We start from the raw sequence: 24,470 nt of genomic DNA, 5'->3' as shown, positions 1-24,470 counted from the left end.
TCACGTTTCGTCTTTTACACCGGGAAGCCATGGCTTGTTGCTCCATAACATGCACTTTGCAGGTGTGGTTGCCTCTGCATGGGGCAGAATTATGATGAATAAAATGCAGTAGAAAGATGTCCTACAATTCTCTTTCTATAAGGAGGTCTACTTGAGAAACATCTGTGCAGAACTAATCTAACAGGACTACAAAATGAATAAATAAATGCACTCTTCTTGCGTACCAAACATGTTTCCCTCAGGATGTATTACAGGCATATTCGGTTAAACCCACTATTTCTTTGCGGGAGATCCCAAAGAGCGCTTAAAAGAAAGTAAAATTGGATTTCTGGATGATTATCTCGCTCTTAACTTAAATCCTGAATTCTACACTTTTCTAACCAGCCTCCCACACTGTGCACTACACAATGTTATAATGAATATGCCACGCCATAATGAGACGTCTCTGCCTTTTCACTCTGCAGCATCTGCCTCACTTCCGGATCTTGCTCAAAAACCCGGAAACCTCTGAGTAGTTAGGTCTACGTGCTCAGCTGAAAGTGACAATGGAAATACTTCACCTGAAGAACATCCTCATCCTTGGTGTTGGGTTTATGCTTTTATTTACTGCCTATGGAGGGCTTCGAAATTTGCAGGTAAGCGATATGGACTCATAATACATTTTCTATATATTTTGTTTTCAACATTCACGGCCATTTGTACTCTGGGATGTACAGTTATTCTATCCTTTTTACTATGTCTTTACACATCAGAGTTGTTCTTCCTGTTCAAAATGTTGGAGGGGTGTAACTGGGCTTAAACGAAGCACCAGTACACACCTGTCTGTGAAGATAAAAGTAACGTGAATTATAGCCGCAACTAAAACAAAACATAATTTTCTGGTAGGATATTATCTTTGTATAATTTAGTACCTGTAGGTAACCCGTTAGCAGATCTCACTTCATCAGTGTGAACATGAAACTCTGGTAATGCAAGAAATAACAACAGTGATGGACAAAGCCTGGTTGTGGAATTCCAGTGATCTCGCCTCAATAGGTATGAGGGGTGCACATGTTCTTACGCTGGCTGTCAATTAAAATAAAGACATGTGCATGTCTGCTTGTGTATCCATTAATCGTAGGAAATGTCTCAGGCAGATTGATTTCCCCTTGCACTGATTTCTAGACTGCATAAGAGCTGTGTGTCGGTCTGAAGAACAGAGCCTTCTGGCACCTGCAGTTTCCAGACTGCACTGCCTGGCAGCACAGACATGCCCCCACAGCCGTCCAGCCACCACTGCACGGGGGGGGGGGCTTAGTCCAATGAAGACTGAGGCTTGTACCTGCCACACAGTTGCCCTGCAGAGGTCTGTGTGGTACTGTTGGTGGGGAAGGAGTCTGCAACTTGGGGATAGTGACACTTCCCAATCCAGTGGGCTCCTGCTTTTGATCCTCTTGTCCTGTCTAGGCCAGCAAAGTTTAGTTTATATGATTTGGCTCACAGGCCACTGTGCACAATAAAAAGGCTGGCGTCACATCCTCACCTCTTCCTCGGCCTTGCCAGAGGGGCTTATGTACAGGAAAGCCAATAATAGTCAATGATTCCCAGCACCGAGCACCATGTGTAGATGTGGAGAGCATTATAGGCCTTCAGAAGAGCTCTGGCTATTTCTCTCAGGAGTGGGAATCACACCTGCCAAAGAGCACTGGAAGCACTGCCTAAATATCGAGTTCCCGGCTTAAGGTTTGCTGAGGGGAAGGAGTGTAAGGCATAGAAGAACATTCTATATAAGTTATATTACATTTGACTGGGAAATTAATGACATCATACTCCAGAAATGGACAGAGCGTGTGTTGAGATTGGCTGACAGGCCTGTCAGTCACTCTGAGAATTGAATGCAATATAAGAACCCATCTTGTTGGTGCTCAGGGGAAGTTGTGCTTTCCTATGGGGCTTCTAAAGAGAGAGTATCTTTCCTCTGCAGGCATGGGCTCTCTATGCTTACTGTCAGAAATAGAGATTGCCTGAGGGGTGGAAGTTCATTCATCTTGCAAATTACCTTCCTTCCTTCCTGTCCAGCCTGCGTCTGCCTACACCATACACTACCCAGTGTGTACAAACCTTTCCTCCTCGAAGATGAGAAACGTGCTGGGATTGGCAGGCCCATAATGATAAAGACGACTTCTTTATCCAATTCTGAATGTTTGAATGTTTCTTCACTATCTGACTTTTTGATGGTGCATCCTCAGGGCTCCGAAATGTTCAATGTTACCTTGCTCGGTGTCGGCTATGGAGGATTTTAGGGAACTGGACTATTCTTGTAATATGTGGCCCTATAATTGTGACTTTGCACAAATCTCCAGAGACCTTTTTTGTTTTATGGCCTAACCATTACATCATTAAACCTGCTGATAATCCTCTGACATCATCACTCAGGAGAGTTAAGAATGGGTGCTCAGAAATATGTTTCTAGACATTGCGAGTCCCTCCATCTGCCTGGTCGCACAGCTGGCTATATGTTTATCTGACAACTGCGGTGCTTTGTGGTGCCAGTCATATGCGATGCAGCAATTCCATCACTAGCTCACACAGCTTTGCTTTATGTGTTAACTTGTTCAAAAGCTGGTTGTAAGATATGAACCATACGCTAAGCCAGGAAGTATTACAATAGTGCTCATCAGCGGGTACATTTCGGAAAGAGCTCTAAGTGGGACTTTGAGACATTTACCAAGGAAATGCTTTTCCACTGATCACCCTTAGTTGTTTGACTATTACATTTCATATTAAACATGTTAGTATATGTTACTTTTCTGACATTTCCTTCAGAGGATTTAGTAATACATGAGGATGTGTACTGGAAAGCGAAATAAAGTAATAGCAAGTAGCTCTCTGTGTTACTTTGCACCTCTTTGTTCAAAGGGGTATTTCATGGGTGGTACAAGGCCACTCTCATGCAACCACCCATGGGTTTTGATGCATTTCCCTATCTATGAACAATTGTAGATAGAGCTTTGTGCCAAAACCTTACACCTCCTCCCGACAGGTGTAACTGTGGGGAAATGTTTTCATTTCTCCATATTTTTCAAACTTTGCATGTGTGCTGCACAGCTCCTCTTTCAATACAAAACCTATGTTTAGGGTGTGAAATTTGGCACATGGCGGCTTAAAGTGCACCTGCACAGGGAGAGAGAAAACTAGTGTCATATCTTAGTAGATATAGTGAGGCAGTGCTCTGTTCCTTTGACACAACATATAACAGCAACTGCTGGTCTGAATTGCATCATATTTTAATTAATTTTGAACTAAATGATTTCAAAGTATACCAACTTTTCAAAAACTTCTCAGGCAGAATCCTATTCTCTTTGAAAGAATATTCCTGGTTGCCCTTGTAATACTGCTTCACCTGGGGAATGAGAGTTGGGAGATGTGGCAAAAAAAACTTCAACTATAGGAAAGGGAATGTATTTTGCCCTCATACTCAGTACATTGTGAGGATGGTGCTCCCAGGAAATTATCATACCATACATTTGCCTGCCGTTACCAAACATGCTTACCCAAATGATACCCCATGATGTAGCCACGGAGGTATTGTACATTTGTAGGCGTAGTAAAAAAAAGTTTTATTCCATAATTAGATAGTTTTCTGTATTTGAGCATATGATGTGGATGGTGGTAAAATAAAAATGCTCTGAAAGCAATTTCACACTATAGGTCAAGCCTACTACAGAAGACAAGGAAACTAACAACAATGTCTCAAAGTGATTTAGTGGAAATGAATACATATGTATGTACAATACATTACAGGAACAGAACAAAAGACGGAGACTTCAAATAATTTGTTCAATGTGCCCATGGCATCATATATTTGAAACATGAGTTATACATGACAGTTATATCAGCACTGTTAGCATAAATGCAGAGGCAACCCTAAAGAAATTGGTGCACATTCTTCTTTGTACTATCTGCAGATGTCTAATTAGGTACTTTGGCAAGCCCAAATAGAGGCCATTAGCATGAAACAGAAGGCTGTCATCTGCCATATTTGAGCTGCGAATGAAAGATCAACCTCCCACTTCACGCCTAGATATTTTATAGTAGCTGCAGGGGCAGGGGTTGGTCCCATTTCCATCGGCCAACATAGATCCGGCGCTGGAGGCAACTTTTTCTCGAACAACATCACCTCTGTTTTTCCAGCGTTAAATTTGAGCTTGTTATTGTTCATCCACAGTGCAATGTCTCTCAGGCAGGCCTTGAAGCTCTTGAAGGCGTTCTCAGTCTGCTCTTTAACGGGAAAAAAACTGGGTGTCGTTGGCGTATGAAATCACCTTCACCCCCCTGTTAGCTATCAGATAGAACAGCAAAACCAGATAGAGATTAAACAGAAGTGGACTCAACGCTGACCCCTGAAGGAATCCGCGCCAAAGATGTTAAGGTTCAGACTGATAGGGTTAAAAAGCGACCTTCTGTGAATGATTATTAGGGTAAGACTTCAGCCAGGCCAGAGCCATGCCCCCAATGCCCATATCCTGCAGTCTCTGAGTCAACAAGGGGTGGTAAACTGTGTCGAACACAGCTGAGAGATCCAGGAGCACACCAACAATCTTACAGACTTGGCCACCTCCAAGAGAGCAGTCTCAGCACTAAAAGCAGCCGAAAATCCGGATTGGGTGTCATGTAAAATGGCCTTACTCTCAATGAAATTGGTCAATTGCCGCTGCCCCAGTTTTTCCAGAATTCTTGCTGGTGGAGACAACAAAGAGATCAGCCTGTAGTTATTCAAATCCCCAGGATCCTTTTTCTGTGTGTTCCTTAGGGGGAGAAGTGTGGCATGTTTCCATATAGCTGGAAAAATGCCAGATGCAAGGGATGAATTTCATATGTGAGACAACACATGGTTAAGAGAGTGAGCCATCACTCTACAAAGTTTAGGGGGGCAGGGGTCATCCGGTGCACCTGACTTACATCAATCCCTTTTTTTTTAATAAAATAATTAACGTTATCCAGAACCAGAACTGGAATTATTCATGAACATAATGTGAGTCTAGAGTTTGGAGGTCCACTACTAAGGTCTAAGTAACCCAGCTTAGTATCTTTACTTATTACCAATTGTAAGTCCTCTATTTCAGATAGTGACTGCAAAAGGGAGCTTCTATTGACTGGACCTGATTCTATATCAAACAGTGAAGCAAAAATCTGAATATTAGATGCTTGCCCTGGATATGTCCTACACATACATTGTCACATAACCTAAACCCCTTCCAGGCGGCCGCGATTCTGCGCCTGTGTGGCAGAATCGCAAGTGAGCGGGTTTATGACGGCCCCCAGCCGTCATCAGCACACGAGAACTGTAGTTCATGACGGCTGGGGGCCGTCATCAGCATGCAAGGAGTTAAATTAATCCCCAACTCTCACATTTGCCCTGTGCTAGAAGCAAGGTCAGATCCCCCTTCCAAAGGCTTCCCTTGGCTGGGATCAATCCGTACAGGGATAGTAATCCTGCTAGGAATGATTGGGAGGACATTATCCACAGTCTGCCCTACATCTAGCACAACATTTTCAGTCTTTATTACTAAGCTCAACAAATCATGATCTTTCCTGATTACACTGGGCGCTATAACCGGGTCAATACTTACTTTGTAATTCTCCCATGTATTCCACCCATTAAATCTGTTTATCCCTATGTCTTCCTGACCTTCCGTCTCTTTTAATCCCTCCCATAAGGTGTCATCTATCATAGTAGTGGGAGGGGGAGGATTTACCTTCAACACCCCAAGTTCTGCCCATCATACTGAGTCAGTAAGATTAGGTTCTTTCCTAATTTTGAGCGAAGTCAAAGTGCGTGGCTCCTCGGATACCATAGGGAACCTCAGATTTTTGGACTTACACTTGGTGATACGCTGAATCCTGTTCTTCTTCACCCTCTGTCCTTTTAATCCATTACTTTCTTTGAGGAGGGCACCTTCCCCAGGGGCAACGCATCTTAATTAACCATGGACCATTTGACAAGGGGTGGGTCAATTGATGATTCAGTAGCACAGGACTTATTGGTGTTCCCTTTTTTGAAAATAGAGTAAACCTGCTATGGATTCATAAGTGCTGTTACCCCAGGACTGACGTGTTTCTCCCGGGACTGATGTGCGAATGGTCCCCTAACACTTGATTTCCAGGGGCAGAACATAATGTGGGGTTATCTCTGAGCAATATTGTGGAAGAGATCCCCTTATCTTCCCAAGCCTCCACCTGGATTCCCATTTCCAACATCCCTATGTTTGTTGACTTGCCAAAGATTTTACTTCAATAAACTTTTCTACCTTACTTATACTGGGACTCGCTGAATTGAGCTTTTGGACCCCCATTTAAAACGGTGAAAGAACATCCAGCATATGATCAAAATTAACAGTGGTTTTCTCACGTAGGGATAAAACAAATGAAAGAATCCACTCTAATGCATAAAGTATGTCAAAATGCCCCCCCAATCGGTTATCCCCTACGTTTAATAGTTGCCAAGAGTCTTGAACCCCTTTATTTGGAGACACCTCAGATTTTGACAGTCCCAATGATTGCACAAGGAACACACTAGAAGGAGTGCTACCATACAAAGCTGGCTGATGGGGCAACTAACATGATTGTCCAATGACAGTCTCAATGCCAGTTCCTTGGCAACTGGCGTTTTCAGATTGGCCTCCATTACTTTGTTTGTTTCCATCGTTATGGCGATATCCGGCATAGCTTAATCCTCCAAATCTCCAGGTTCAATGCTGCAGTCTACTATCTTTATTATTTGGGGGATCATTTTAAGGGAAAAATGGCCGGGTGGTGGGCCTACAGTGTTCAAAAGGCCAGTTTTATCGACCAAGGACAACAGCCCCACAGATACGGACAACAACTTATCAGCAACATTTATTTCGGTTTGAACCTTTACATTTTGTATAACCATGTCCATTTCCATCTCATTATCTTTAGCCACTATCATTAAAGCACGCTCATCAGTGGCCTGAGTTAGTGGAATTACCTCCCCTATATACTGATAGATGAACTTGTGGTAATGTGGGACAGTCTGCTCGGAAAGAGCAGAGCAAACACTCGGCTCGTCCTCACTAACTACACCCGAAGGCACTTCCAAGTCCTTATCCTTTAACACTGTGCCCCTTAGACCCTTCAAGAACATCGACAACACAGTGGGATGGAATTTCAGGTGTGAGAGGTGACCCCAGGGTTTCTTTTGCCTAATGGATTTTTGTACCTTGAGGGGGCTGGTGAGACCAGATGTACCTCCAGCTGGCCTGGCCCTGGTGCGGACCCTGGCGACCCTGTGGATGATCCTGAAGGAGCGAATGAGTGCCTTGAATGCCCTGAGTGCAGGCATTTGGAGGGCATCCGGTTCAGATAATCAAAAAGGTCCATCTTCAAGTAGTTAACTGTGAGTCCAGATATTGTTGGCATACACAGTGTTTGTTAAAATACCCCTCACACACCAAAAGGGCCCTTGGTGTCATGCTTCATCATCGGGGTCTTCCCGTTCCGCTGCGGGAAGGGGCGTGCTACGACTAGCGACTACGCTGGAGCACCTTAAATAATTGTGAGTGCTATGTGAGTTGGAGTGAGTGTAGGTAGGGTCAGGGGTGTTTGGAAAAGTGAATCTAAAATGATACCTGGCTTTGTGAAAGCAAAAAACTATTTATTAGTCACAAGCTGGTATCGTTAAAAAAGGTGTAGCGGAGACTGATAGGCTTGACAATGAGCTTAATCTCCTAGTGGCGTCAACATGTTTCGAGGCAGAACGCCTCTTCGTCAGGACGGGGTCTGATCCCTCTGTCACTCACTAATGTTTATTCACAGTATGTGCACTGTGTATATACAGGTGAAGATAATCTATACCTATGTGGTATGTGTTCACAACACGGAAGCCGAGGACGAGGGAGGATGCGAGAACTATTCGTGGCCTAATGGAAGTTCCATTTACCCCTCATCCCTATCGGCTCATGGGGCATTAACCCCTGATTGTGACAGCCCACTATTCAGCAATACTGATAGGACTGTACACTATAGGAATTAATACATTAATTAATACTCTAATTAATAGCCTGCTGGTGTGGTGTGGTGTTGTATTAGACTGGTAGGGGAGCATATGTGCCTGTCTTCAGTAGCTCCTTGGTGTCCTTGATAGCTGAAAAAGCTACTTTTAAATGGAGGATTTAACAGGAGTAAAAGATTTAGGTTTTTGGAATTATATGCAAATAGTTATTTCAAGGGGTATCCCTAGAGGTAAAGATGATTTTTAGAGCTGATTTCATTGAGTTTTTGGGGCCTCTAGTTATCCAAAAGACAAATTTGCCATGTGCGGCCATACATCTTAGTACTTGAGATACTAAGCCGAATTCCAAGTGAACCAATGTGTTTTATGTGTGTATAGTTACTTTGAAGATTCTTTTATACTTCAAGTGTATTTTATCAAGTGCAGTCCCTAGTAAGCCAGGATGTGTTTGCTGGCCATAGTTGACAGTGGGCATGAGTTTTGCTTTTATCACCCTCCAAATTGCTTCAGTCATGGTGCTTTGGAGGCTAGAATTCAATTTGCACAGAGCATATGTGGCCACTTTCCCTTTAATTGTCATATTTTGTTGATGTATAGTGGGTTTCCCTGTGTCTGTAAACCATACACCGAGATTATTATAGCTCTGGACACAGTCGATCGTCTGTGACCAAAGCCTCCATTCGTAAAGCGCACTACATACCTGTGTGGGTCTGAAGGCACTGGGGGAGAAGCTGCTACTGTTCGAAGAGCCAGGTATTGAGAAGTCTCCTGAAGGTCAGAAGGTCTTCAGTCTGCTGTAGGTGGATGGGGAGGGTGTTCCATGTCTTGGCGGCGAGGTGGGAGAATGATCTGCCGCTGGCAGTCACTCTTCAGATGTGGGGGATGGTGGCAAGTGCGCAGTCTGCGGAGCGGAGCTGGTGGGTGGGGGTGTAGAGGCTGAGTCGGCTGTTGAGGTACGCTGGTCCGGTGTTGTGGAGTGCCTTGTGTGCGTGGGTGAGAAGTTTGAAGGTGATCCTCTTGTTGACAGGGAGCCAGTGCAGGTCTCTCATGGTGGGGTATGATGTGACTGCGGCGAGGGACGTCGAGGATCAGGTGTGCGGTGGCGTTCTGGATGCGTTGGAGCCATTTCAAGAGTTTGGCCGGGGCTCCTGCGTAAAGTGCGTTTCCATAGTCCAGTCTACTGCTGACGGGGGCCTGGGTGACCGTCCTTCTCGTTTTGGTGGGATCTACTTGAAGATCCTGCGTTGAAGCAGGAGGCGGAGACAGCGTTGACCTGCTTCGTCATGGAGAGGGTACGAGGATGACCCCCTAGGTTGCGTGCGTGGTCGGTGGGTGTTGGGGGGTTCCTAGTGCAGTCGGCCACCAGGAGTCGTCTCAGGACAAGGGGGTGGATCCAAGGATGAGGACCTAAGTCTTGTCCGAGTTCAGCTTCAGTCAGCTGTTCCTCATCCAGTCGGCGACGGCCTTCATTCCTTCATTCCTTCGTGGGGGTTGGTTTTGGTGGTGTGGGGGTCCTTTGTGAGGGAGAGGATCAGCTGGGTGTCATGACGTAGGAGATGATGTTGAGGTCGTGCCGTCGTGCGACGTGGGCGAGCGGTGCCATGTAGACGTTGAACAACGTTGCTGAAAATTACGACTTTAGGGCATCCAGTATTTTCCGGAGTCTTAACCTTGCGTGGTCTAAGAGGATAAGATCTTCGGCATACTGCATTAAGAAGATCTTGGTTTGTTCTATCCTTGGAGTTGCCAAGTTGTCTCTTGATAGTGCAGAGCCTAGAATGGCTGTATATATGTTAAACAAAATGGGTGAAAGGACACATGTTTAAGCCCACAGTCTGTGGACGTTTTTGACATGGCCATATCTTCAGAAAGCTTTATACAAACCATGTCTTGGTATAAAGCAGCATGATGTCTTTCAGCAGTTTGTTTGGAATAATCCAATTTTGTAACTTCTGCCAAAGTTTTTTATGGGCCACTCCATCGAACGCAGTGGAGTAGTCGATGGAGCAAGAAAACACGGCAAGGCTTATAGAATTGGCCGCTTGTTGGGCTATACATGACAGGGCCATGATGTTATCTACTACTGATTCTCCCTCACAAAAGCCGGTTTGATAGAATGGAAGCATACACTCCTCTGTGACCCATTCAGCTAGTTATTTTAGTTGAATACTAAGTATGCCTCTCCTCAATATCCAGTAGTGCAATTATTCTGCAATTTATTGGGTCCATGTTGTCCCCCTTCTTGTAGATTGGATGGAGCAGGTTACCCTGCCATGAATCGGGGACATCTTTCTTTGTTTTTCACTCCAAATATAATTTAGAAACTACAGCTGCTCAAAAGGGACCAGGGAAGCCCTTTGGGGCCTGGTGCGCCGCCCTTTCAGAACTTCTTTAGCGTAGTGATTACCGCCTGTTCTTCGGCAAATACATTCTCTAAGTTGGTTGATAGAACAGTTTATTTTCTGTTAGCATTCCCAATGTCCAAGATGATCCCCTTTGATAAGGTGTTTATTCTGTGTATAGAGTTGTGACGTGCTACCCATCTATCCTCTGGTATTGAGTTGCGCCTTTCACTCTTGGTGTAGTGTAACATAGAGTGTTTATATAGCTCCAAAATTGCTGTTGATGATTTTTTTATATGTTTATTATTTTAGGTAAAAAATATTTGCTCATTCGACCTCCTGCTGTTTCCTCTTTTGAGACCATACTAGCTGTTTATGTTTCTTTGTGGCCATAAGTAACTCCTGCCGGGTAGTGGTGGTTCCTAATCTGCTGTTTGCTCAGAGTGTTCTTAGTTTGCATGTGCTTGTTTTGACCTCCCTCATGGGACTTAGGGTGTAGTTGTTAAAGTTATTACATTTCTGATGCGGGTTACCTAGTGAAAGTGAGTGCAGGTTTATGACCGAATTGGGCCAGCCGTGGATGAAATTCTAAGTTTGGAAATTGGTTGGCCAACCCCCCTACCAATGGTCTTTCCAGCCTTCCATCTTGATTGAGCGACTAAATCATTTCTTTATTGCAGGGAACAAGAGACATCACAAGTCACCTGTAATAAGGACATTTGAGACAGGCTTTTATACAGGGATTGAAGGTTCCCCCATATCATAACAAAATATTTTCTCTATGCCATAGCACAGAAAGCAATTCTGTGATGCACAATGGAATGGGATGGGGTCTCATGGCATGATGTGCTGCTACTTGGGGAGCGAGGCATTGCATTTTTCATCCAAGGTATTTGATGATACACTACAATTATGTTAGTGGCACACATGATATTTGTTGGCCCTCACAAAACTTTGGGCCTAATTATGATGACGGCCAGATGTCGCAGCGGGTTGGAAATCGACCGAAATGCAGTCGGTGGTTCCACCCTCCCAATTAAGTTGCGACTGCCATGTGGGCAGTCTGAAACATCCCGTTTTCCATTGCAGTTTGTTCTGTGGCACGGAAAAGGGCAGCAGCACAAGCCACAGTGGCAAAGTGGATATTTTGAAGCATCCGTGTCCTGTGTGCCAGGCACCATGTGGTGCCCAGCACACAGTGCATGGATGTTTCTGCTCCAGTCAAAGCATTGTCAAATGGTCTTTAATGTTGAAAATCAGTAGCCGCAGTATGATCTGGACGAGGCAAGGTCACCAGAGGTCAGGCAGCATTGCACCTACCTAATAAAAAACATGCCAAATCTTGTTGCCACACACAATGTGTGCCTGCTGTGGCCACAAGAGTCTTGGGGCTCGCGCCATAACACCAAAATAAAATCAAACATGTGGGTGTCACAGGGACACTCACAAAAATGTTATAAACAACATAAACAAGTGAGTAATAAGTAAGCAGCAGGAGCTGCTCATTTATTATTCACTGCTTCTTGAAGAAATGCCCTATAATTCCCTGCAAGGGCTAATTACATTTGTTTTAGCTTGGTGGTGTCCCTAGAAGGGACAGGGGCACAACCAAGTATTTATTTTAATGCTGTGGGGGCTGCAAGGAGTACAGCAGCCCCCAGCAACATTACTAAAACAGTAAATCTCCTGGGTCATACAATCCATGAACCCAGGAGAAGTTACCATATTTTTTTTAAGCACTCCTAGTTGGAGATCTATGCTCATTAGCTGGAGCGCAAGCCCCTATTGTGGTTGTTTTTTTAATTGCATTTTATGGGCAGACAACTGTAGAAAGTAAGGGCCACAGACATGTTGATTTATTTTTGAAATAAAAACCATCTCTGAGTCTGTCTGTTAACAATTTTCAGCCCACAAACTGCAATCATCAAAGCTATGTTAAAAGAAAGACTCACAGAGTTGTTGATTTTTTTTATTAAAACTTGCTTAAACATTGTTATAATAATCACTATTATTAAACATTGCATTATTTCAATTGCTAAAAATACATTTAATTGAAAATATTGGTGATTTTGGACAAAGATTATAGATCTGCTTATTATATATTGATATACTCACCCCTTGATAAAGTGATAAAGCCAATAGGTCCACTTTTAATATTTTGGTGTTGTGACTCTTTGACAAAGTCAGTAAGTCAGTAAGGAAGCCTCAGTGGGGCCAGGACTTGCGAGACCAATTTCACATTGCGCATGCCAGAAGGATGAGTGCTGCGAGGGTAGGACTCTCACAGAAATTCACTGAAAAATAACAAAGATTAAAGTGACACTGTAGTTAGGAATTGTATATTTTAAAAAAAATATTAATTCTCTGAAAAAACAAAGGTAACATTATAGTTAGGTGAAAATTTCAGTGACAGCATAACATTTTAAACTCTTATAACCACTGAAATTCACCAGCTATAATTACCTAAAGTAACTATAACTAGCATCCTCGCCATGCACTGCTTATGACCACACATATTACAACACTCATGATATGTTCTATGACATCATTTATAATATCACTGATGACATCAAAATTGAAAATATTGATGACATCACTGATAATATTAATGTATGCGAGGAATAATATTGTGTTATTTAATTTATTGGAAGCATATGGCTGCAACATTTTGACAGCAACTTGTTTTTTTACCTGTTTTTGTGGTGTATACGTGCAATAAAAAAAAAATAATGTAACCTTCACATCAGCTTGCCCTGGCAAGTCCCATTGCCTTTTGTAATGCTTGTTTTCTACTGGATCACTTTATCCCATGTATTACTTTCAGCAAAAAACAAAATTATTGTGATCTGTTTTGGCATTGCGTTAAACAGATGTTGGCATATGAATGGGTTTTCCCTGGTTGTGGAAGCTTGTCATGCAACATTTTCTGAAACACTCAATTACCCCAACTTCTAAATGGCCACATACTTAACAATCAAGAAAGGAACATGATTAATGCCCTTTATAAGCATATAAATTGCAAATAGGATTTGTGTAACCTGTCATTACACCAATATTTTCTTCAGATGATGCAGTTTACCTTCTATTCTGAGTGTGCCTGTCTAATTATGTTTGTTTATTTTTTGCAGAGCAGCCTGAATCCTGCTAAAGGGATAGGTGTTGCCTCACTAAGTGTTGTTTATGTCTCCCACGTCATCTCCTCAATGTTCCTGCCTACCATAATCATCATGAAAATTGGTTGCAAGTGGACACTTGTAATCTCCATGTCCTGCTTCGTCACATACACGGTGGCAAACTTCTACCCACAATGGTAATGAACACATATCACATCTTTCTTGTATTTTAAAATAGTAACATCTTTAGATAGCTTTTGAAGTGAACTGATGTCATGTTTTAAGCACTCACTATATATCGTTCTGACAAGCATTAAGCAGACATTTACATTATGTGACCTTTAGGCACTTTTGTAATATAGGAAAAGTGAACTACAAGCCCCAGAACACAAAGGGCTGCTTGCTCAAAAAACAAATAAACGACAGGATTGGCTCAAGGTGTCACGAATGCCATTTGACCATTTAATAGCTGTGAGTTCTACTTTTTGGGGGACATCGAAATATGGGTGATTCCAATCAAGTTGGCCGCTCCGTACCAGTCTCCTGGATTTAAGAATCTGTTATACTGCAACCAACACCAGAGATATCTGTAACATTTAGTCTCGGTTTTACCCAGAGATCATCCTGATTCTTGCATGTAAGACCATCATTGCGGGCTTTTTAACAGGGACTAAGTCTTTCTGGTATGATTTGTAACACATGATGGTTTACTGCATCTAGACATAGTGAGGGTCAGATTTAAGGGCTTGCATTCTCCTTGTTTGACGCAAGTCGTCGCACAGCAACACACGTCCTTATGTCTTGTTAAATTTCTTTATCTCTCCTCATTACTTCCCTTTTCTATATATGTGTTGCATTCTGAATCACACATAGAAAAAGGAAAATGCCTTTAATAATTGGTTTTGTGCAAGAAGGTGTTCCTTCCTGCACAAAAACAATCCTGCTTGTAACCCAGGCATCCCTGCACCATGGTACAAGGGTGCCGGTATTGGTGCCAGGCAGCACACGTTGTGCCTGAGGAGGCAGCAGAAATGAGTCATATCTTTGTAAATATGGTGTATTTCTGATATCTCCCTTTCACACAACGCAGTGGAGAAAGTTGCTTTATGTTTTAGTGCATCAGGGCCAGAGTGCGATACTACTCTATCACTTGTAAAGAAGCCCTTATTCTTGAAATTGAGGTAGACTCTTTGAAAACCAGTCTTTCTAACAGGTAAATAAAGGTGCGTAGCTTTGTGAAGGAATGTGCCGTGCTTACTGATTTTCAAAGAAAAAAAAGTTTTCTTCCATCTTAAAGTTTTTCTTAATACATTGCATTTGTATCAAAGGCACAAGAGTGCATCATAGGCGGGGGGTGTGGCCAGGAACATGGCGGAGTAGCCGTGTTGCTCAAGAGCCCCGCTGGCCCCGATCAGAATCCTGCTCTAATCCTGTGCCTCTTCGCCACAAATACGAACCACTATCGGCGGAAACCTCCTGGGACGCAATGGTGTGACCGGTGAGTGGGGGCGACGTCCTGAGCCCTCAAATCAGACACTCTCAGGTGAAGTGTTACAAAAAGTGGGGTTAAACCCATATAGTCACGGGGACCTGGGCGCTATGTAGTACATATGTAGAAGGGTCCCCGTAAGGGTAGTGTATTGTCAGTAACACACACTAGAACATGATTAAGAAAAACAATTCCAGATTGGTAATGTTGATTTATTACCAAACACTGCGTGATTGTCAATAACAATACATACACTTTATTTATAATTAGCAAGCCCCGAAAGGGGAAGGGAAACAAGAGGGGAGGGGGAAAGGGTGCTCAAAGGAGTGGTGAGAACATGGAAAGTTAGCACAGTATAAAAAGGTAACAAATGTATTGAAAATTTAGTGACAGTGTAAAGATAATTATAATGCAAAAGCCAAATGATAGGGCCAAAATCACAACATTGTCAATAGATCACATTCAACGGGCACATCTGATTACTAGATTGATCGGGGGTGTGTCGGAGTATCAACAAGGAAAAGTCGACGTTTCAACCCCTAACAGCAGGCTGATTAAAGTCCTTTCACGGGGTCTTCATCAGGACGTCATACACGGAGGGGGAGAGGGGCAAGTCTGTGTGAGAAAATATTTGGACTTTAGTACATGGTAAGGACGACAATTCATCCTATTTAATATCTATACCAAGGAGTGAGTTAAAAGCTAAAATGAAATTAAATTACCATGGGGTACGGCCAGATTGGGCTCTGTACATGGAAGGGACGCCACGCTAGGAAGTCGTGGTCTATCGCTTGTGGTGGAAGCCTCAACTAAAGATGAGACAAGTAATCAGTTAAATCTGCATTTTGGAAAAAGTCAACCGGCTATTCTAGCAAAAACTATATATAGGGGTACTAGGACCCTGTGGTGGAAGATAAGGCATCAACCAGAATAATAACCGAGCCTTATTACCAAAACGTGCCACTCAGGGATTAGTCACAATAAATATAGAGTTGTACCTCTACGTTCTGAAAAGGGGATCCGCCAAGGATCAACGAAAAAGGCACACTGTAGAAGGGATGGCTGCTTGGGTCACCTTTAGTCAGCTGTGAAAAGTAAATAAAAAACTTTATCTACCGGACAGGCGAATATGATACCATAAGAGTTTCCTGCAGGTGGCAAATACTCACAGAAAAAATATTAGCGGACAACGCCGTCTACATAGTTTGTTCAACCAGACTCCGTCACGTCAATGGCGCGGAGCGGGGAATTCAGAAAAAGTTTGACTCGAAAGCGGGATGGAGCTTCCAGCGCTCGTATGTCCTTAGGACCTACAGTAGATAAATCAGTGGGTTACCTGTGGTCCTAAACCCTACTTTTAAAACCCACAATGTTAGAGAATTACTCACAGGAAAAGGGACGCAGCGCCGTCTACAGCGGGCTTGCCATGAATTCCGCAGAAACTGCAATGCGGAGTTTGTGGGAGGAGCCAACTTGTATGCTGATTCAAGGAAAAGGAAGAGTTACTCACGAAAGCCGGAATAGGCAATTGAGTACGATGTAAGGGCCGAGTTGACATGGTGCGAGTGTACAGACCAAAAGTTCAAATTTATTTTGCAAAAAGTTGTGATGCAACAGAATTTAAAAAACCAGATTTGAAAATACACGATCAATGGTGCATCTCTCACACAGGAGGATGTAAACCAATTTACTTGACTCGAGTATACAGACCACGTGAACAAATTTATTTTGCAAAAAAGGGTTTTGAAATGCAGATTATAAAACACACGGTCAATGGTGCATCTCTCACACAGGAGGATGTAAACCAATTAGTTAGACTTGAGATCGAATAAATAATCATAGAGCGAGTGTGTAGACCTTGTCAAATAACACAATTGTATCCAAACAGATGGAAAATTTGAATGCAAAATTTTTTCTAAAAACACTGGTGCATCTCTCACACAGGAGGATGTAAACCAGTTTAGCCAAATATCAAAGAACTGGTATTGTAGAAAACGTGATCCCAGGAATGTACTGAAAAAACATTAGATCATCAGCGCCCCATGTGCATGCACTTCTCTAACCTGCGAGTGTCAACAGGTATGATGGATCAATGGGGAACATTTAGTGGTATAAGCTGTATACAGTTTTAACCCAATGCTGCCAGTTGTGCTAAGCTACTGTCCTGCTCATTCAACCCATTCTTAATGGAGTCCAAAAGTGACATCCATTTAGACTCACGTGTGTTCAGTATTGTTAAAAGATTACCTCCTCTTCTACCAAGTGTAACTTTTTCAATAACAAACCATCGTAAGTCTGTGACCAAGTGTCCCGCTGTCAGCCAATGGTCTACTAGGGGTGCCCCTGCCACTTTGCATCTTAACCTACTGCAGTGGGAAGAGATCCTAGACTTGATTTTTTGTTGCGTTTGACCTACGTATAGCTGGCTACATGGGCACCGAATGATGTAAATGACTCCAGTAGAATTACAGTTGGTGTAGTGTTTAAGATTAAATGTTCGTCCCTCGTGGGCAAATGTTTTAGTCTGAATTGTCGTGTCGCACGCGGTACACGTGCCGCATCTGTAATGGCCAATTACAGGGGGCAAGTTCCAAAGTGATGTTAACGTTGGTTGGCTCACTGGTTCCAGATAAGAGTGGACCACCATGTCCCTTATGTTTTTGGCTCTCTTAAAGGAGTGGAGAGGCAGTTCTGTTTGATTAATGACATCAGCAACCAACGGCCAGTTTTGGGTAATAATCTATTTTATGTCATTGCTGCGGGTGGAGAAAGTCGTGACACAAATGACACGGTCAGCTGAGGCACGTGGTGAGTTTTCAGGATTAAGTAGGAAATCTCGGGGATTATACCACGCCCGTTTTCTGGCTCGTTTTACCATCCTAGTAGGGTACCCCCGTGATATGAGGCGTTCGCTCAAGACCTCGGATTCTTTGAAATAATCAGCTCTTGTGGAGCAATTCCTCCTGATTCGGAAGAATTGCCCGACCGGAAGATTATCCTTAAGGCCCCTTGGGTGATGACTCTGATATTGTAATAATGAGTTGCGCTCTGTTGGCTTCCTAAACAACGCTGTTTGCAAGTGGTCTGTTTCCACATAGATCGAAATGTCCAAAAAGAGTATGGTTTGATTGCTGGATTCCATCGTGAACTGGATATAAGGGTTCCTGGAGTTCAGCCAGTTGTGGAAAACTTGAAGTTGATCCCCATCTCCTTCCCAAATGCAGAGGACGTCGTCAATATATCTAACCCATAGGGGCAAGTTGGCCTTGAATGGGTTGGTGACAGGGAAGATATGTTGATGCTCAAAATGGTCCATGTAAATTATAGCCAGATTTGGAGCGAAGGTAGCCCCCATCGCTACCCCCCTGGTCTGCAGATAGAAACATTCTTGAAAAATAAAGAAATTGTGCATCATAGCAATTTCCAGCAGCTCAATTATAAACTCAGTGGGGACTTGTACCGGTGCAGTTCGAGTGTCCAAAGCCATTCTCATCACTTCCAAAGCATCTTGCTGGGGGATGCTGGTGTAGAGCCATATAATGTCGCAAGTGACTAGGAGTGTACGTTTTGGATTGAAGGGTCTTCCATCTATCAGGTTAATGACCTGAGTGGTGTCTCTTAGGTAGGCCTTTGTGTTTAGAGCAATGGGCTTGAGAAAGAAGTCCACATATTGGCACAGGGGCTCTAACAACGATCCACAGCCGGACACGATAGGTCGTCCTGGAGGCTTGCTGAGGTTCTTGTGCACCTTCGGTAGGGTGTAGATTGTAGCAAGTCTCGGAAATTTTTGGTTAAGGAATTCGAATTCCTGTTTACTCAGAAAGCCAGTCTCCAATGCTTTCTGTGTGATTCTGAGAATGGTGCTGGCCAGTTCACGTGAGGGGTCACTGGGTAGAAGGCGGTAACTGATGCCATCCGACAGTTGTCTGTAAATTTCTGCCTTGTAATCCGAAAGGTCTTGTACAACAATGGCACCGCCTTTATCCATGGGTTTTATGACTACCTCTTTGTTGTTGCATAAATCCGCTAGGGCCTTCTTCTCCATTTTGGGTAAATTTAGCCTCGTGAATTTAGGTTGTTTTAGTGATTGGTCTACAGAGGAGGTAACAATTTCTTCAAAAGCAAGAATCCGACTATTCATAGCATACGTGGGTGGAAAAAAGGTTGAAGGTACCCTAAGGCCAGTGACCGAATTTTGTTCGAGTGGGACGTTTTGGTAATAAGGCTCGGTTATTATTCTGGTTGATGCCTTATCTTCCACCACAGGGTCCTAGTACCCCTATATATAGTTTTTGCTAGAATAGCCGGTTGACTTTTTCCAAAATGCAGATTTAACTGATTACTTGTCTCCTCTTTAGTTGAGGCTTCCACCACAAGCGATAGACCACGACTTCCTAGCGTGGCGTCCCTTCCATGTATAGAGCCCAATCTGGCCGTACCCCATGGTAATTTAATTTCATTTTAGCTTTTAACTCACTCCTTGGTATAGATATTAAATAGGATGAATTGTCGTCCTTACCATGTACTAAAGTCCAAATATTTTCTCACACAGACTTGCCCCTCTCCCCCTCCGTGTATGACGTCCTGATGAAGACCCCGTGAAAGGACTTTAATCAGCCTGCTGTTAGGGGTTGAAACGTCGACTTTTCCTTGTTGATACTCCGGCACCCCCCCCGATCAATCTAGTAATCAGATGTGCCCGTTGAATGTGATCTATTGACAATGTTGTGATTTTGGCCCTATCATTTGGCTTTTGCATTATAATTATCTTTACACTGTCACTAAATTTTCAATACATTTGTTACCTTTTTATACTGTGCTAACTTTCCATGTTCTCACCACTCCTTTGAGCACCCTTTCCCCCTCCCCTCTTGTTTCCCTTCCCCTTTCGGGGCTTGCTAATTATAAATAAAGTGTATGTATTGTTATTGACAATCACGCAGTGTTTGGTAATAAATCAACATTACCAATATGGAATTGTTTTTCTAATTTTTGTTTAATTTTTCTTAATCATGTTCTAGTGTATGTTACTGACAATACACTACCCTTACGGGGACCCTTCTACATATGTACTTTCAGGTGAAGGGCATGGCGCGTGGTTGCTTCCAAGATGGCGATGCGCTAGCTGCAACTCAGGCCTGGGAGATCGGCGCTGCTACATGGAGGACCATCGACAGAAGTACCCGGAGAAAGCGGTGGGGTATGTGTGCCACGCCGCGCACGGAGTGCCTTCCCGGCGGCGACAACGACGAGATGCGCTGCACTTGTGGGGCCCCGCTGAGCATCGGAGGCCGGCGGTGTAGCTGTCTGGGGCACTTCCTGCTCCCTGTCCTACGGCACTGAGGGCAGTGCCTTGAGTATCGGAGAGGAGTGGTGTGCCGCCGCTCGTTTAATACTGCGGAGTGAGGGACTTAGAGACACGGTGCCCATCCCTGCACATCTCCGGTCCCCGTGGGAGTGGCCTGGAGCCAGGACACGAAGGGAGTGTGGTGCTGGCACCCTACCTCAGCAGACTGCATCTCATGGGACCGTGAGGTGGACTGTACCAGTGGGCGGACACAGTGGTGTTGCAGTGGCACCAGCCTCCTTGTCTGAGCCCTGGCCCCTCCCCTGACTCTGATCTGATAGCTGGCCATACACTGGAGCTGAAGGTGAGATGAGGGGGTGAAGTGGGGTGCAGCAGGTTGGTGGTGACGCTGCTTGTGAGCTCCGCGGGCCGTGATTGATATCTTTCTGGGGTCCTGCGCCTCTTCGCTGCTAGCGCTGTTGAACCCCCCTAAACTCTCTGCTGGGACTCCTTGGCCCCCCTGTGGAGACTTTCCGTGTGATTATCGGTGCGTGGTCTCCCACAGAACGGTGTCTCTCCGCTCTTGATCACCGGCGGGGTCCGGATCGGCGTTGCTCCTCCGGGTCTTGGGGACCAAAGGGACGGAGGAGCCGGTGGCCGCCCGCTGCCTTGATGCCCGACGGCGTGATTTATGGTCAACATGGATGTGGGTGGATCCTTTTGCTGCTATGGAGTCTTTGCCTCTGCCAGGGGGGAGGTGAAGGGTGGGAGTGCCGGTGATATGCCCCGCCAGTCGTGTCATCGTTAAAACACATGCTCTCCTGCGCTACATCTGACGATCGCAGGGACCTCATCGTGAACTTTCCAACCCAACCGGGAACACCCACCCCTCCTGCCTGATACGTGTCCAGGGCCACTGCTGGGAGGTGGTCCATCGGGGACCTCGCAGACGAGGTGCGGTTGGGCCTCTCTCGGAGGGCGGCACCCCTTTGAGGAGGTCTGCGGAGCCTCATACTACTCCCCAAACCAATTTAGCGACAGCGCATCACCTTGGAGAAGGCGCTGGCATCGGTGGTTTTGAAGACACTTGCTAGGTAGTCTGCTCCTGCACGCTAGCCCATGATGGCGAAAGATGAAGATAAAGATAAAGAACCAAAGCAATCTCAACAGGGTAAACTGGATCAATATGCCAAAGTGCTCCCGGCTCCAATGGGTGCAGAGGGTGGCCCCGCTCCTCTCCCGGACACTACAGCCATCCTGCAAACCATTCGTGAGTCCAGAGAAAGTCTAGAGGGGTAGATAGCGGAGGTTTGCTCAGAGGCTATGCTACTGTGACACGATCTACGCAAAGTCTCTGAGTGAGTGACTGAGACCGAGCACCGCATCTCAGAGCTTGAAGATGTCTCTCAGGTCACGCGGAAAGATGTGACGGGACTCTTGACATCCATGACGGAAGTGGCCTAGAGAGTGGATGATGCGGAAAATAGGGCCAGAAGGAATATTCAGCGATTCATGGGTTTTCCGGAAAATGCGGAGGGGTCTTATCCGGGGCAATTTCTTTTGACCTTCCTGAAAAATACTCTACCACAGGCGCCGTTCTCGACCTGCTTTGTTATAGAGCGAGCGCACAGGATGCCGAACTTTGCCCCACCACCGGGAGCCCCGCCTCAACCTCTAATAGCACGTTTTCTGAACTTTCAGGACAGAGACTTAATACTGCGGGAAATCCGGAAAGAAGGAGAGGTCCGATATGATAACACCCAAGTGATTTCCAGACTACTCCCGTGATGTACAAAAACAGAGACAAACCTTTGACCAGGTCAAAGTCAAACTCCGAGCAATGGGGCTCCAATTAATATATTATTCCCGGCCAAACTGAAGGTCATCTTCCAAGGCTCCACATTCTTCTATCAAAACCCTGAGGTGGCGTGGTCCTGGATCGAGGAACGTTCGCAGCTAAGGCAGGCGATGCAGAGCACCTCCACCCAACCTTCACTGAAATGAGGGGGGGTGTCCCAGGATAAATCCAGCGAAAAAACTCCAGCAACGAGGGTTGAGAGCCCGTAACTCAGCATTAGTACTCCTGAGCAAGCATTGCGACCCAGAGGGGACTTACGTGACAGTAAGAGGTATTTGGAAATGTAAGACGTTCCTGCTCATTAGTGTATATGCACCCCCAAGGCTGCAAGAAAGCATGCTGGATAACGTAGCCGCGCTCCTGTTGCACTCTGGCCCAGCCATACACATAATGGGGGGTGATTTTATTTACGTATTTGATCCCTCGCTGAATCACACCCACACTTGTTTGGGGCCCCTGAGACTACAACTCTGGCCCGCTTATTAAATACCATGGGACTGTCTGATCTGTGGAGGCAACATCACCTGCATCAAAGGGCATACTCCTATTTTTCTCGGGTCCACAGAGTGTTCTCATGACTGGATTATCTTTTCGCCCCAGCAGGGGAAATACATCAGGTGGATACCATAGAATACCTGGCCAAGGGCATATTTGACCATTCTTCCTTACTGATGAAGGTGGGCGGCGGGAGTGGTCATCAACTAACACAGTGGAGGCTGAGTGAGTAGGCATTACAGGATGAGACAATCACTGAGGAACCCCGGGTAGACTCTGAGCTCTATTTCAGTGAAAATGAGGGCTCAGTCATGTCTGTGGTCACTTTATGGGAGGCGTACAAAACAGTTCTACGTGATAGAGCACAGAATATAATAGTTCATAAGAAGAAACAGGAAACCCAGGAGATTGAAGAGTTAGAACAGAAACTCCTAGACGGCACTGATCCTGCCTCATTATCTGAGCACACTTTACCCCAACTCAAAATAACCAAGCCAGACTACCTAGCCCTTGCGACCAATAAGGTGCGAACGCAACAATTGGCAACCAAACATAAACTTAATGAAACTGGGGATAGAGCGGGGAAGTTATAAGCATGGTTGGGACAGAAAGAAATAGAGTCACGGTGGGTACTGTCTATTAAGGAACGTGATGTCACCCACACTACCCCTGATGCCATAGCGGGAGCCTTTGCGAGGTACTATACAACACTTTACGTAGCCCACACCCAGGTGGAAGAATCACAGATACATCAATACTTGAATGACATTGTCCTACCCTCCCTTACACAAGAAGAAACAGACAGTTTGGAGGAAGAGTTGACGCTGGCAGAAGTGACCAAAGCCATTGGCCGACAAAAGGCGGGCAAGACTCTGAGTTCTAATGGCCTTCCGGGTGAATTTTTTAAACTGAATAGTTCACTGTTGGCGTCACATCTTCTCCGGATGTTCCAGGAATCAAAGGATCAGGGGATTCTGCCACAAGACCTCCGTCTAGCCACGGTGGTGGTCATCCATAAAGATATAAAACCCCCAGAGGAATGTGGGTCCTATCGCCCCATATCCCTTCTGAATATTAAAACAAATATCCTGGCCACAATCCTTGCGAAACGTCTCCCGACTGTGATTCTCTCACTGGTACAGAGAGATCAGTCTGCATTCATGCCAAAGCGTGCCACACGTTTCAATCTGCACCGTCTAGCCAATTGGATGGACACGGTACAGGGTCGCGATCGCCCCCATCTACTTCTCTCACTTGACGCGGAAAAAGCGTTTGGCATGATTCATTGGCCCTTCATGTGGTGTACTCTGGGAAAAAAGGGCTTCGCCCGGTCTTCCGAGAATGGCTGGCACTGTTATATAATACTCCTGAGGCGAAGGTTTTTGTAAATGGCACTCTTTCTGCCAGCTGGCCTATACAACGCGGCACCAGGCAAGGATGCCCCTTGTCCCCTTTATTATTTGCCCTCATATTAGAACCGCTGGCCTGCGTGGTCAGAACCCGACCAGGGCTGGGTGGCTTCCTTGACAAATCACGTCTTTTAGAAGAAGAATGCATATCATTATATGCGGACGAAATTCTGCTATATATCACACAGCCAGTCAAAACACTCCCCCGAATATTGCAAATATTTGAAGACTACGGCACCCACGTGGGCTATAAGATCAATTGGAATAAATCCACCCTCTATTCGTTGTGTGGCGGAACGGACCCTCATGCCTATCCGAGATGTTTGCGGATATCTGTGGAGGGATTTGTCTATCTGGGGCTTTACATCACCTCCATCCCCGAGGTCCGAGTAGAGCGTAACATTAGATGAGTTTTACAGAATTTTCAGGCGGATGTGAGGAGGTGGAGGAAACTCCCTCTAAC

At 44.9% G+C, this 24,470-nt stretch overlaps 1 protein-coding gene across 1 annotated transcript in view; it reads left to right on the top strand.

Annotated features, from left to right (window-relative positions):
- The first annotated feature begins 545 nt into the window (after nt 1-545).
- The window catches only part of LOC144762549 (protein unc-93 homolog A-like), a 244,248-nt gene continuing 220,323 nt past the window's right edge, over nt 546-24,470 (top strand). The window contains exons 1-2 of the mRNA XM_078647777.1: nt 546-635; nt 13,485-13,666. Coding sequence (XP_078503903.1) covers nt 546-635; nt 13,485-13,666 — 272 coding nt within the window. The remainder of the gene's footprint in view (nt 636-13,484; nt 13,667-24,470) is intronic.

This window comes from Lissotriton helveticus, chromosome 6, assembly GCF_964261635.1.
Source record: "Lissotriton helveticus chromosome 6, aLisHel1.1, whole genome shotgun sequence".
NCBI classification, from domain to species: Eukaryota; Metazoa; Chordata; class Amphibia; order Caudata; family Salamandridae; genus Lissotriton; species Lissotriton helveticus.
Note: the sequence above shows the minus strand (reverse complement) of the source record. Positions and strands in the feature narration are given on the sequence as shown.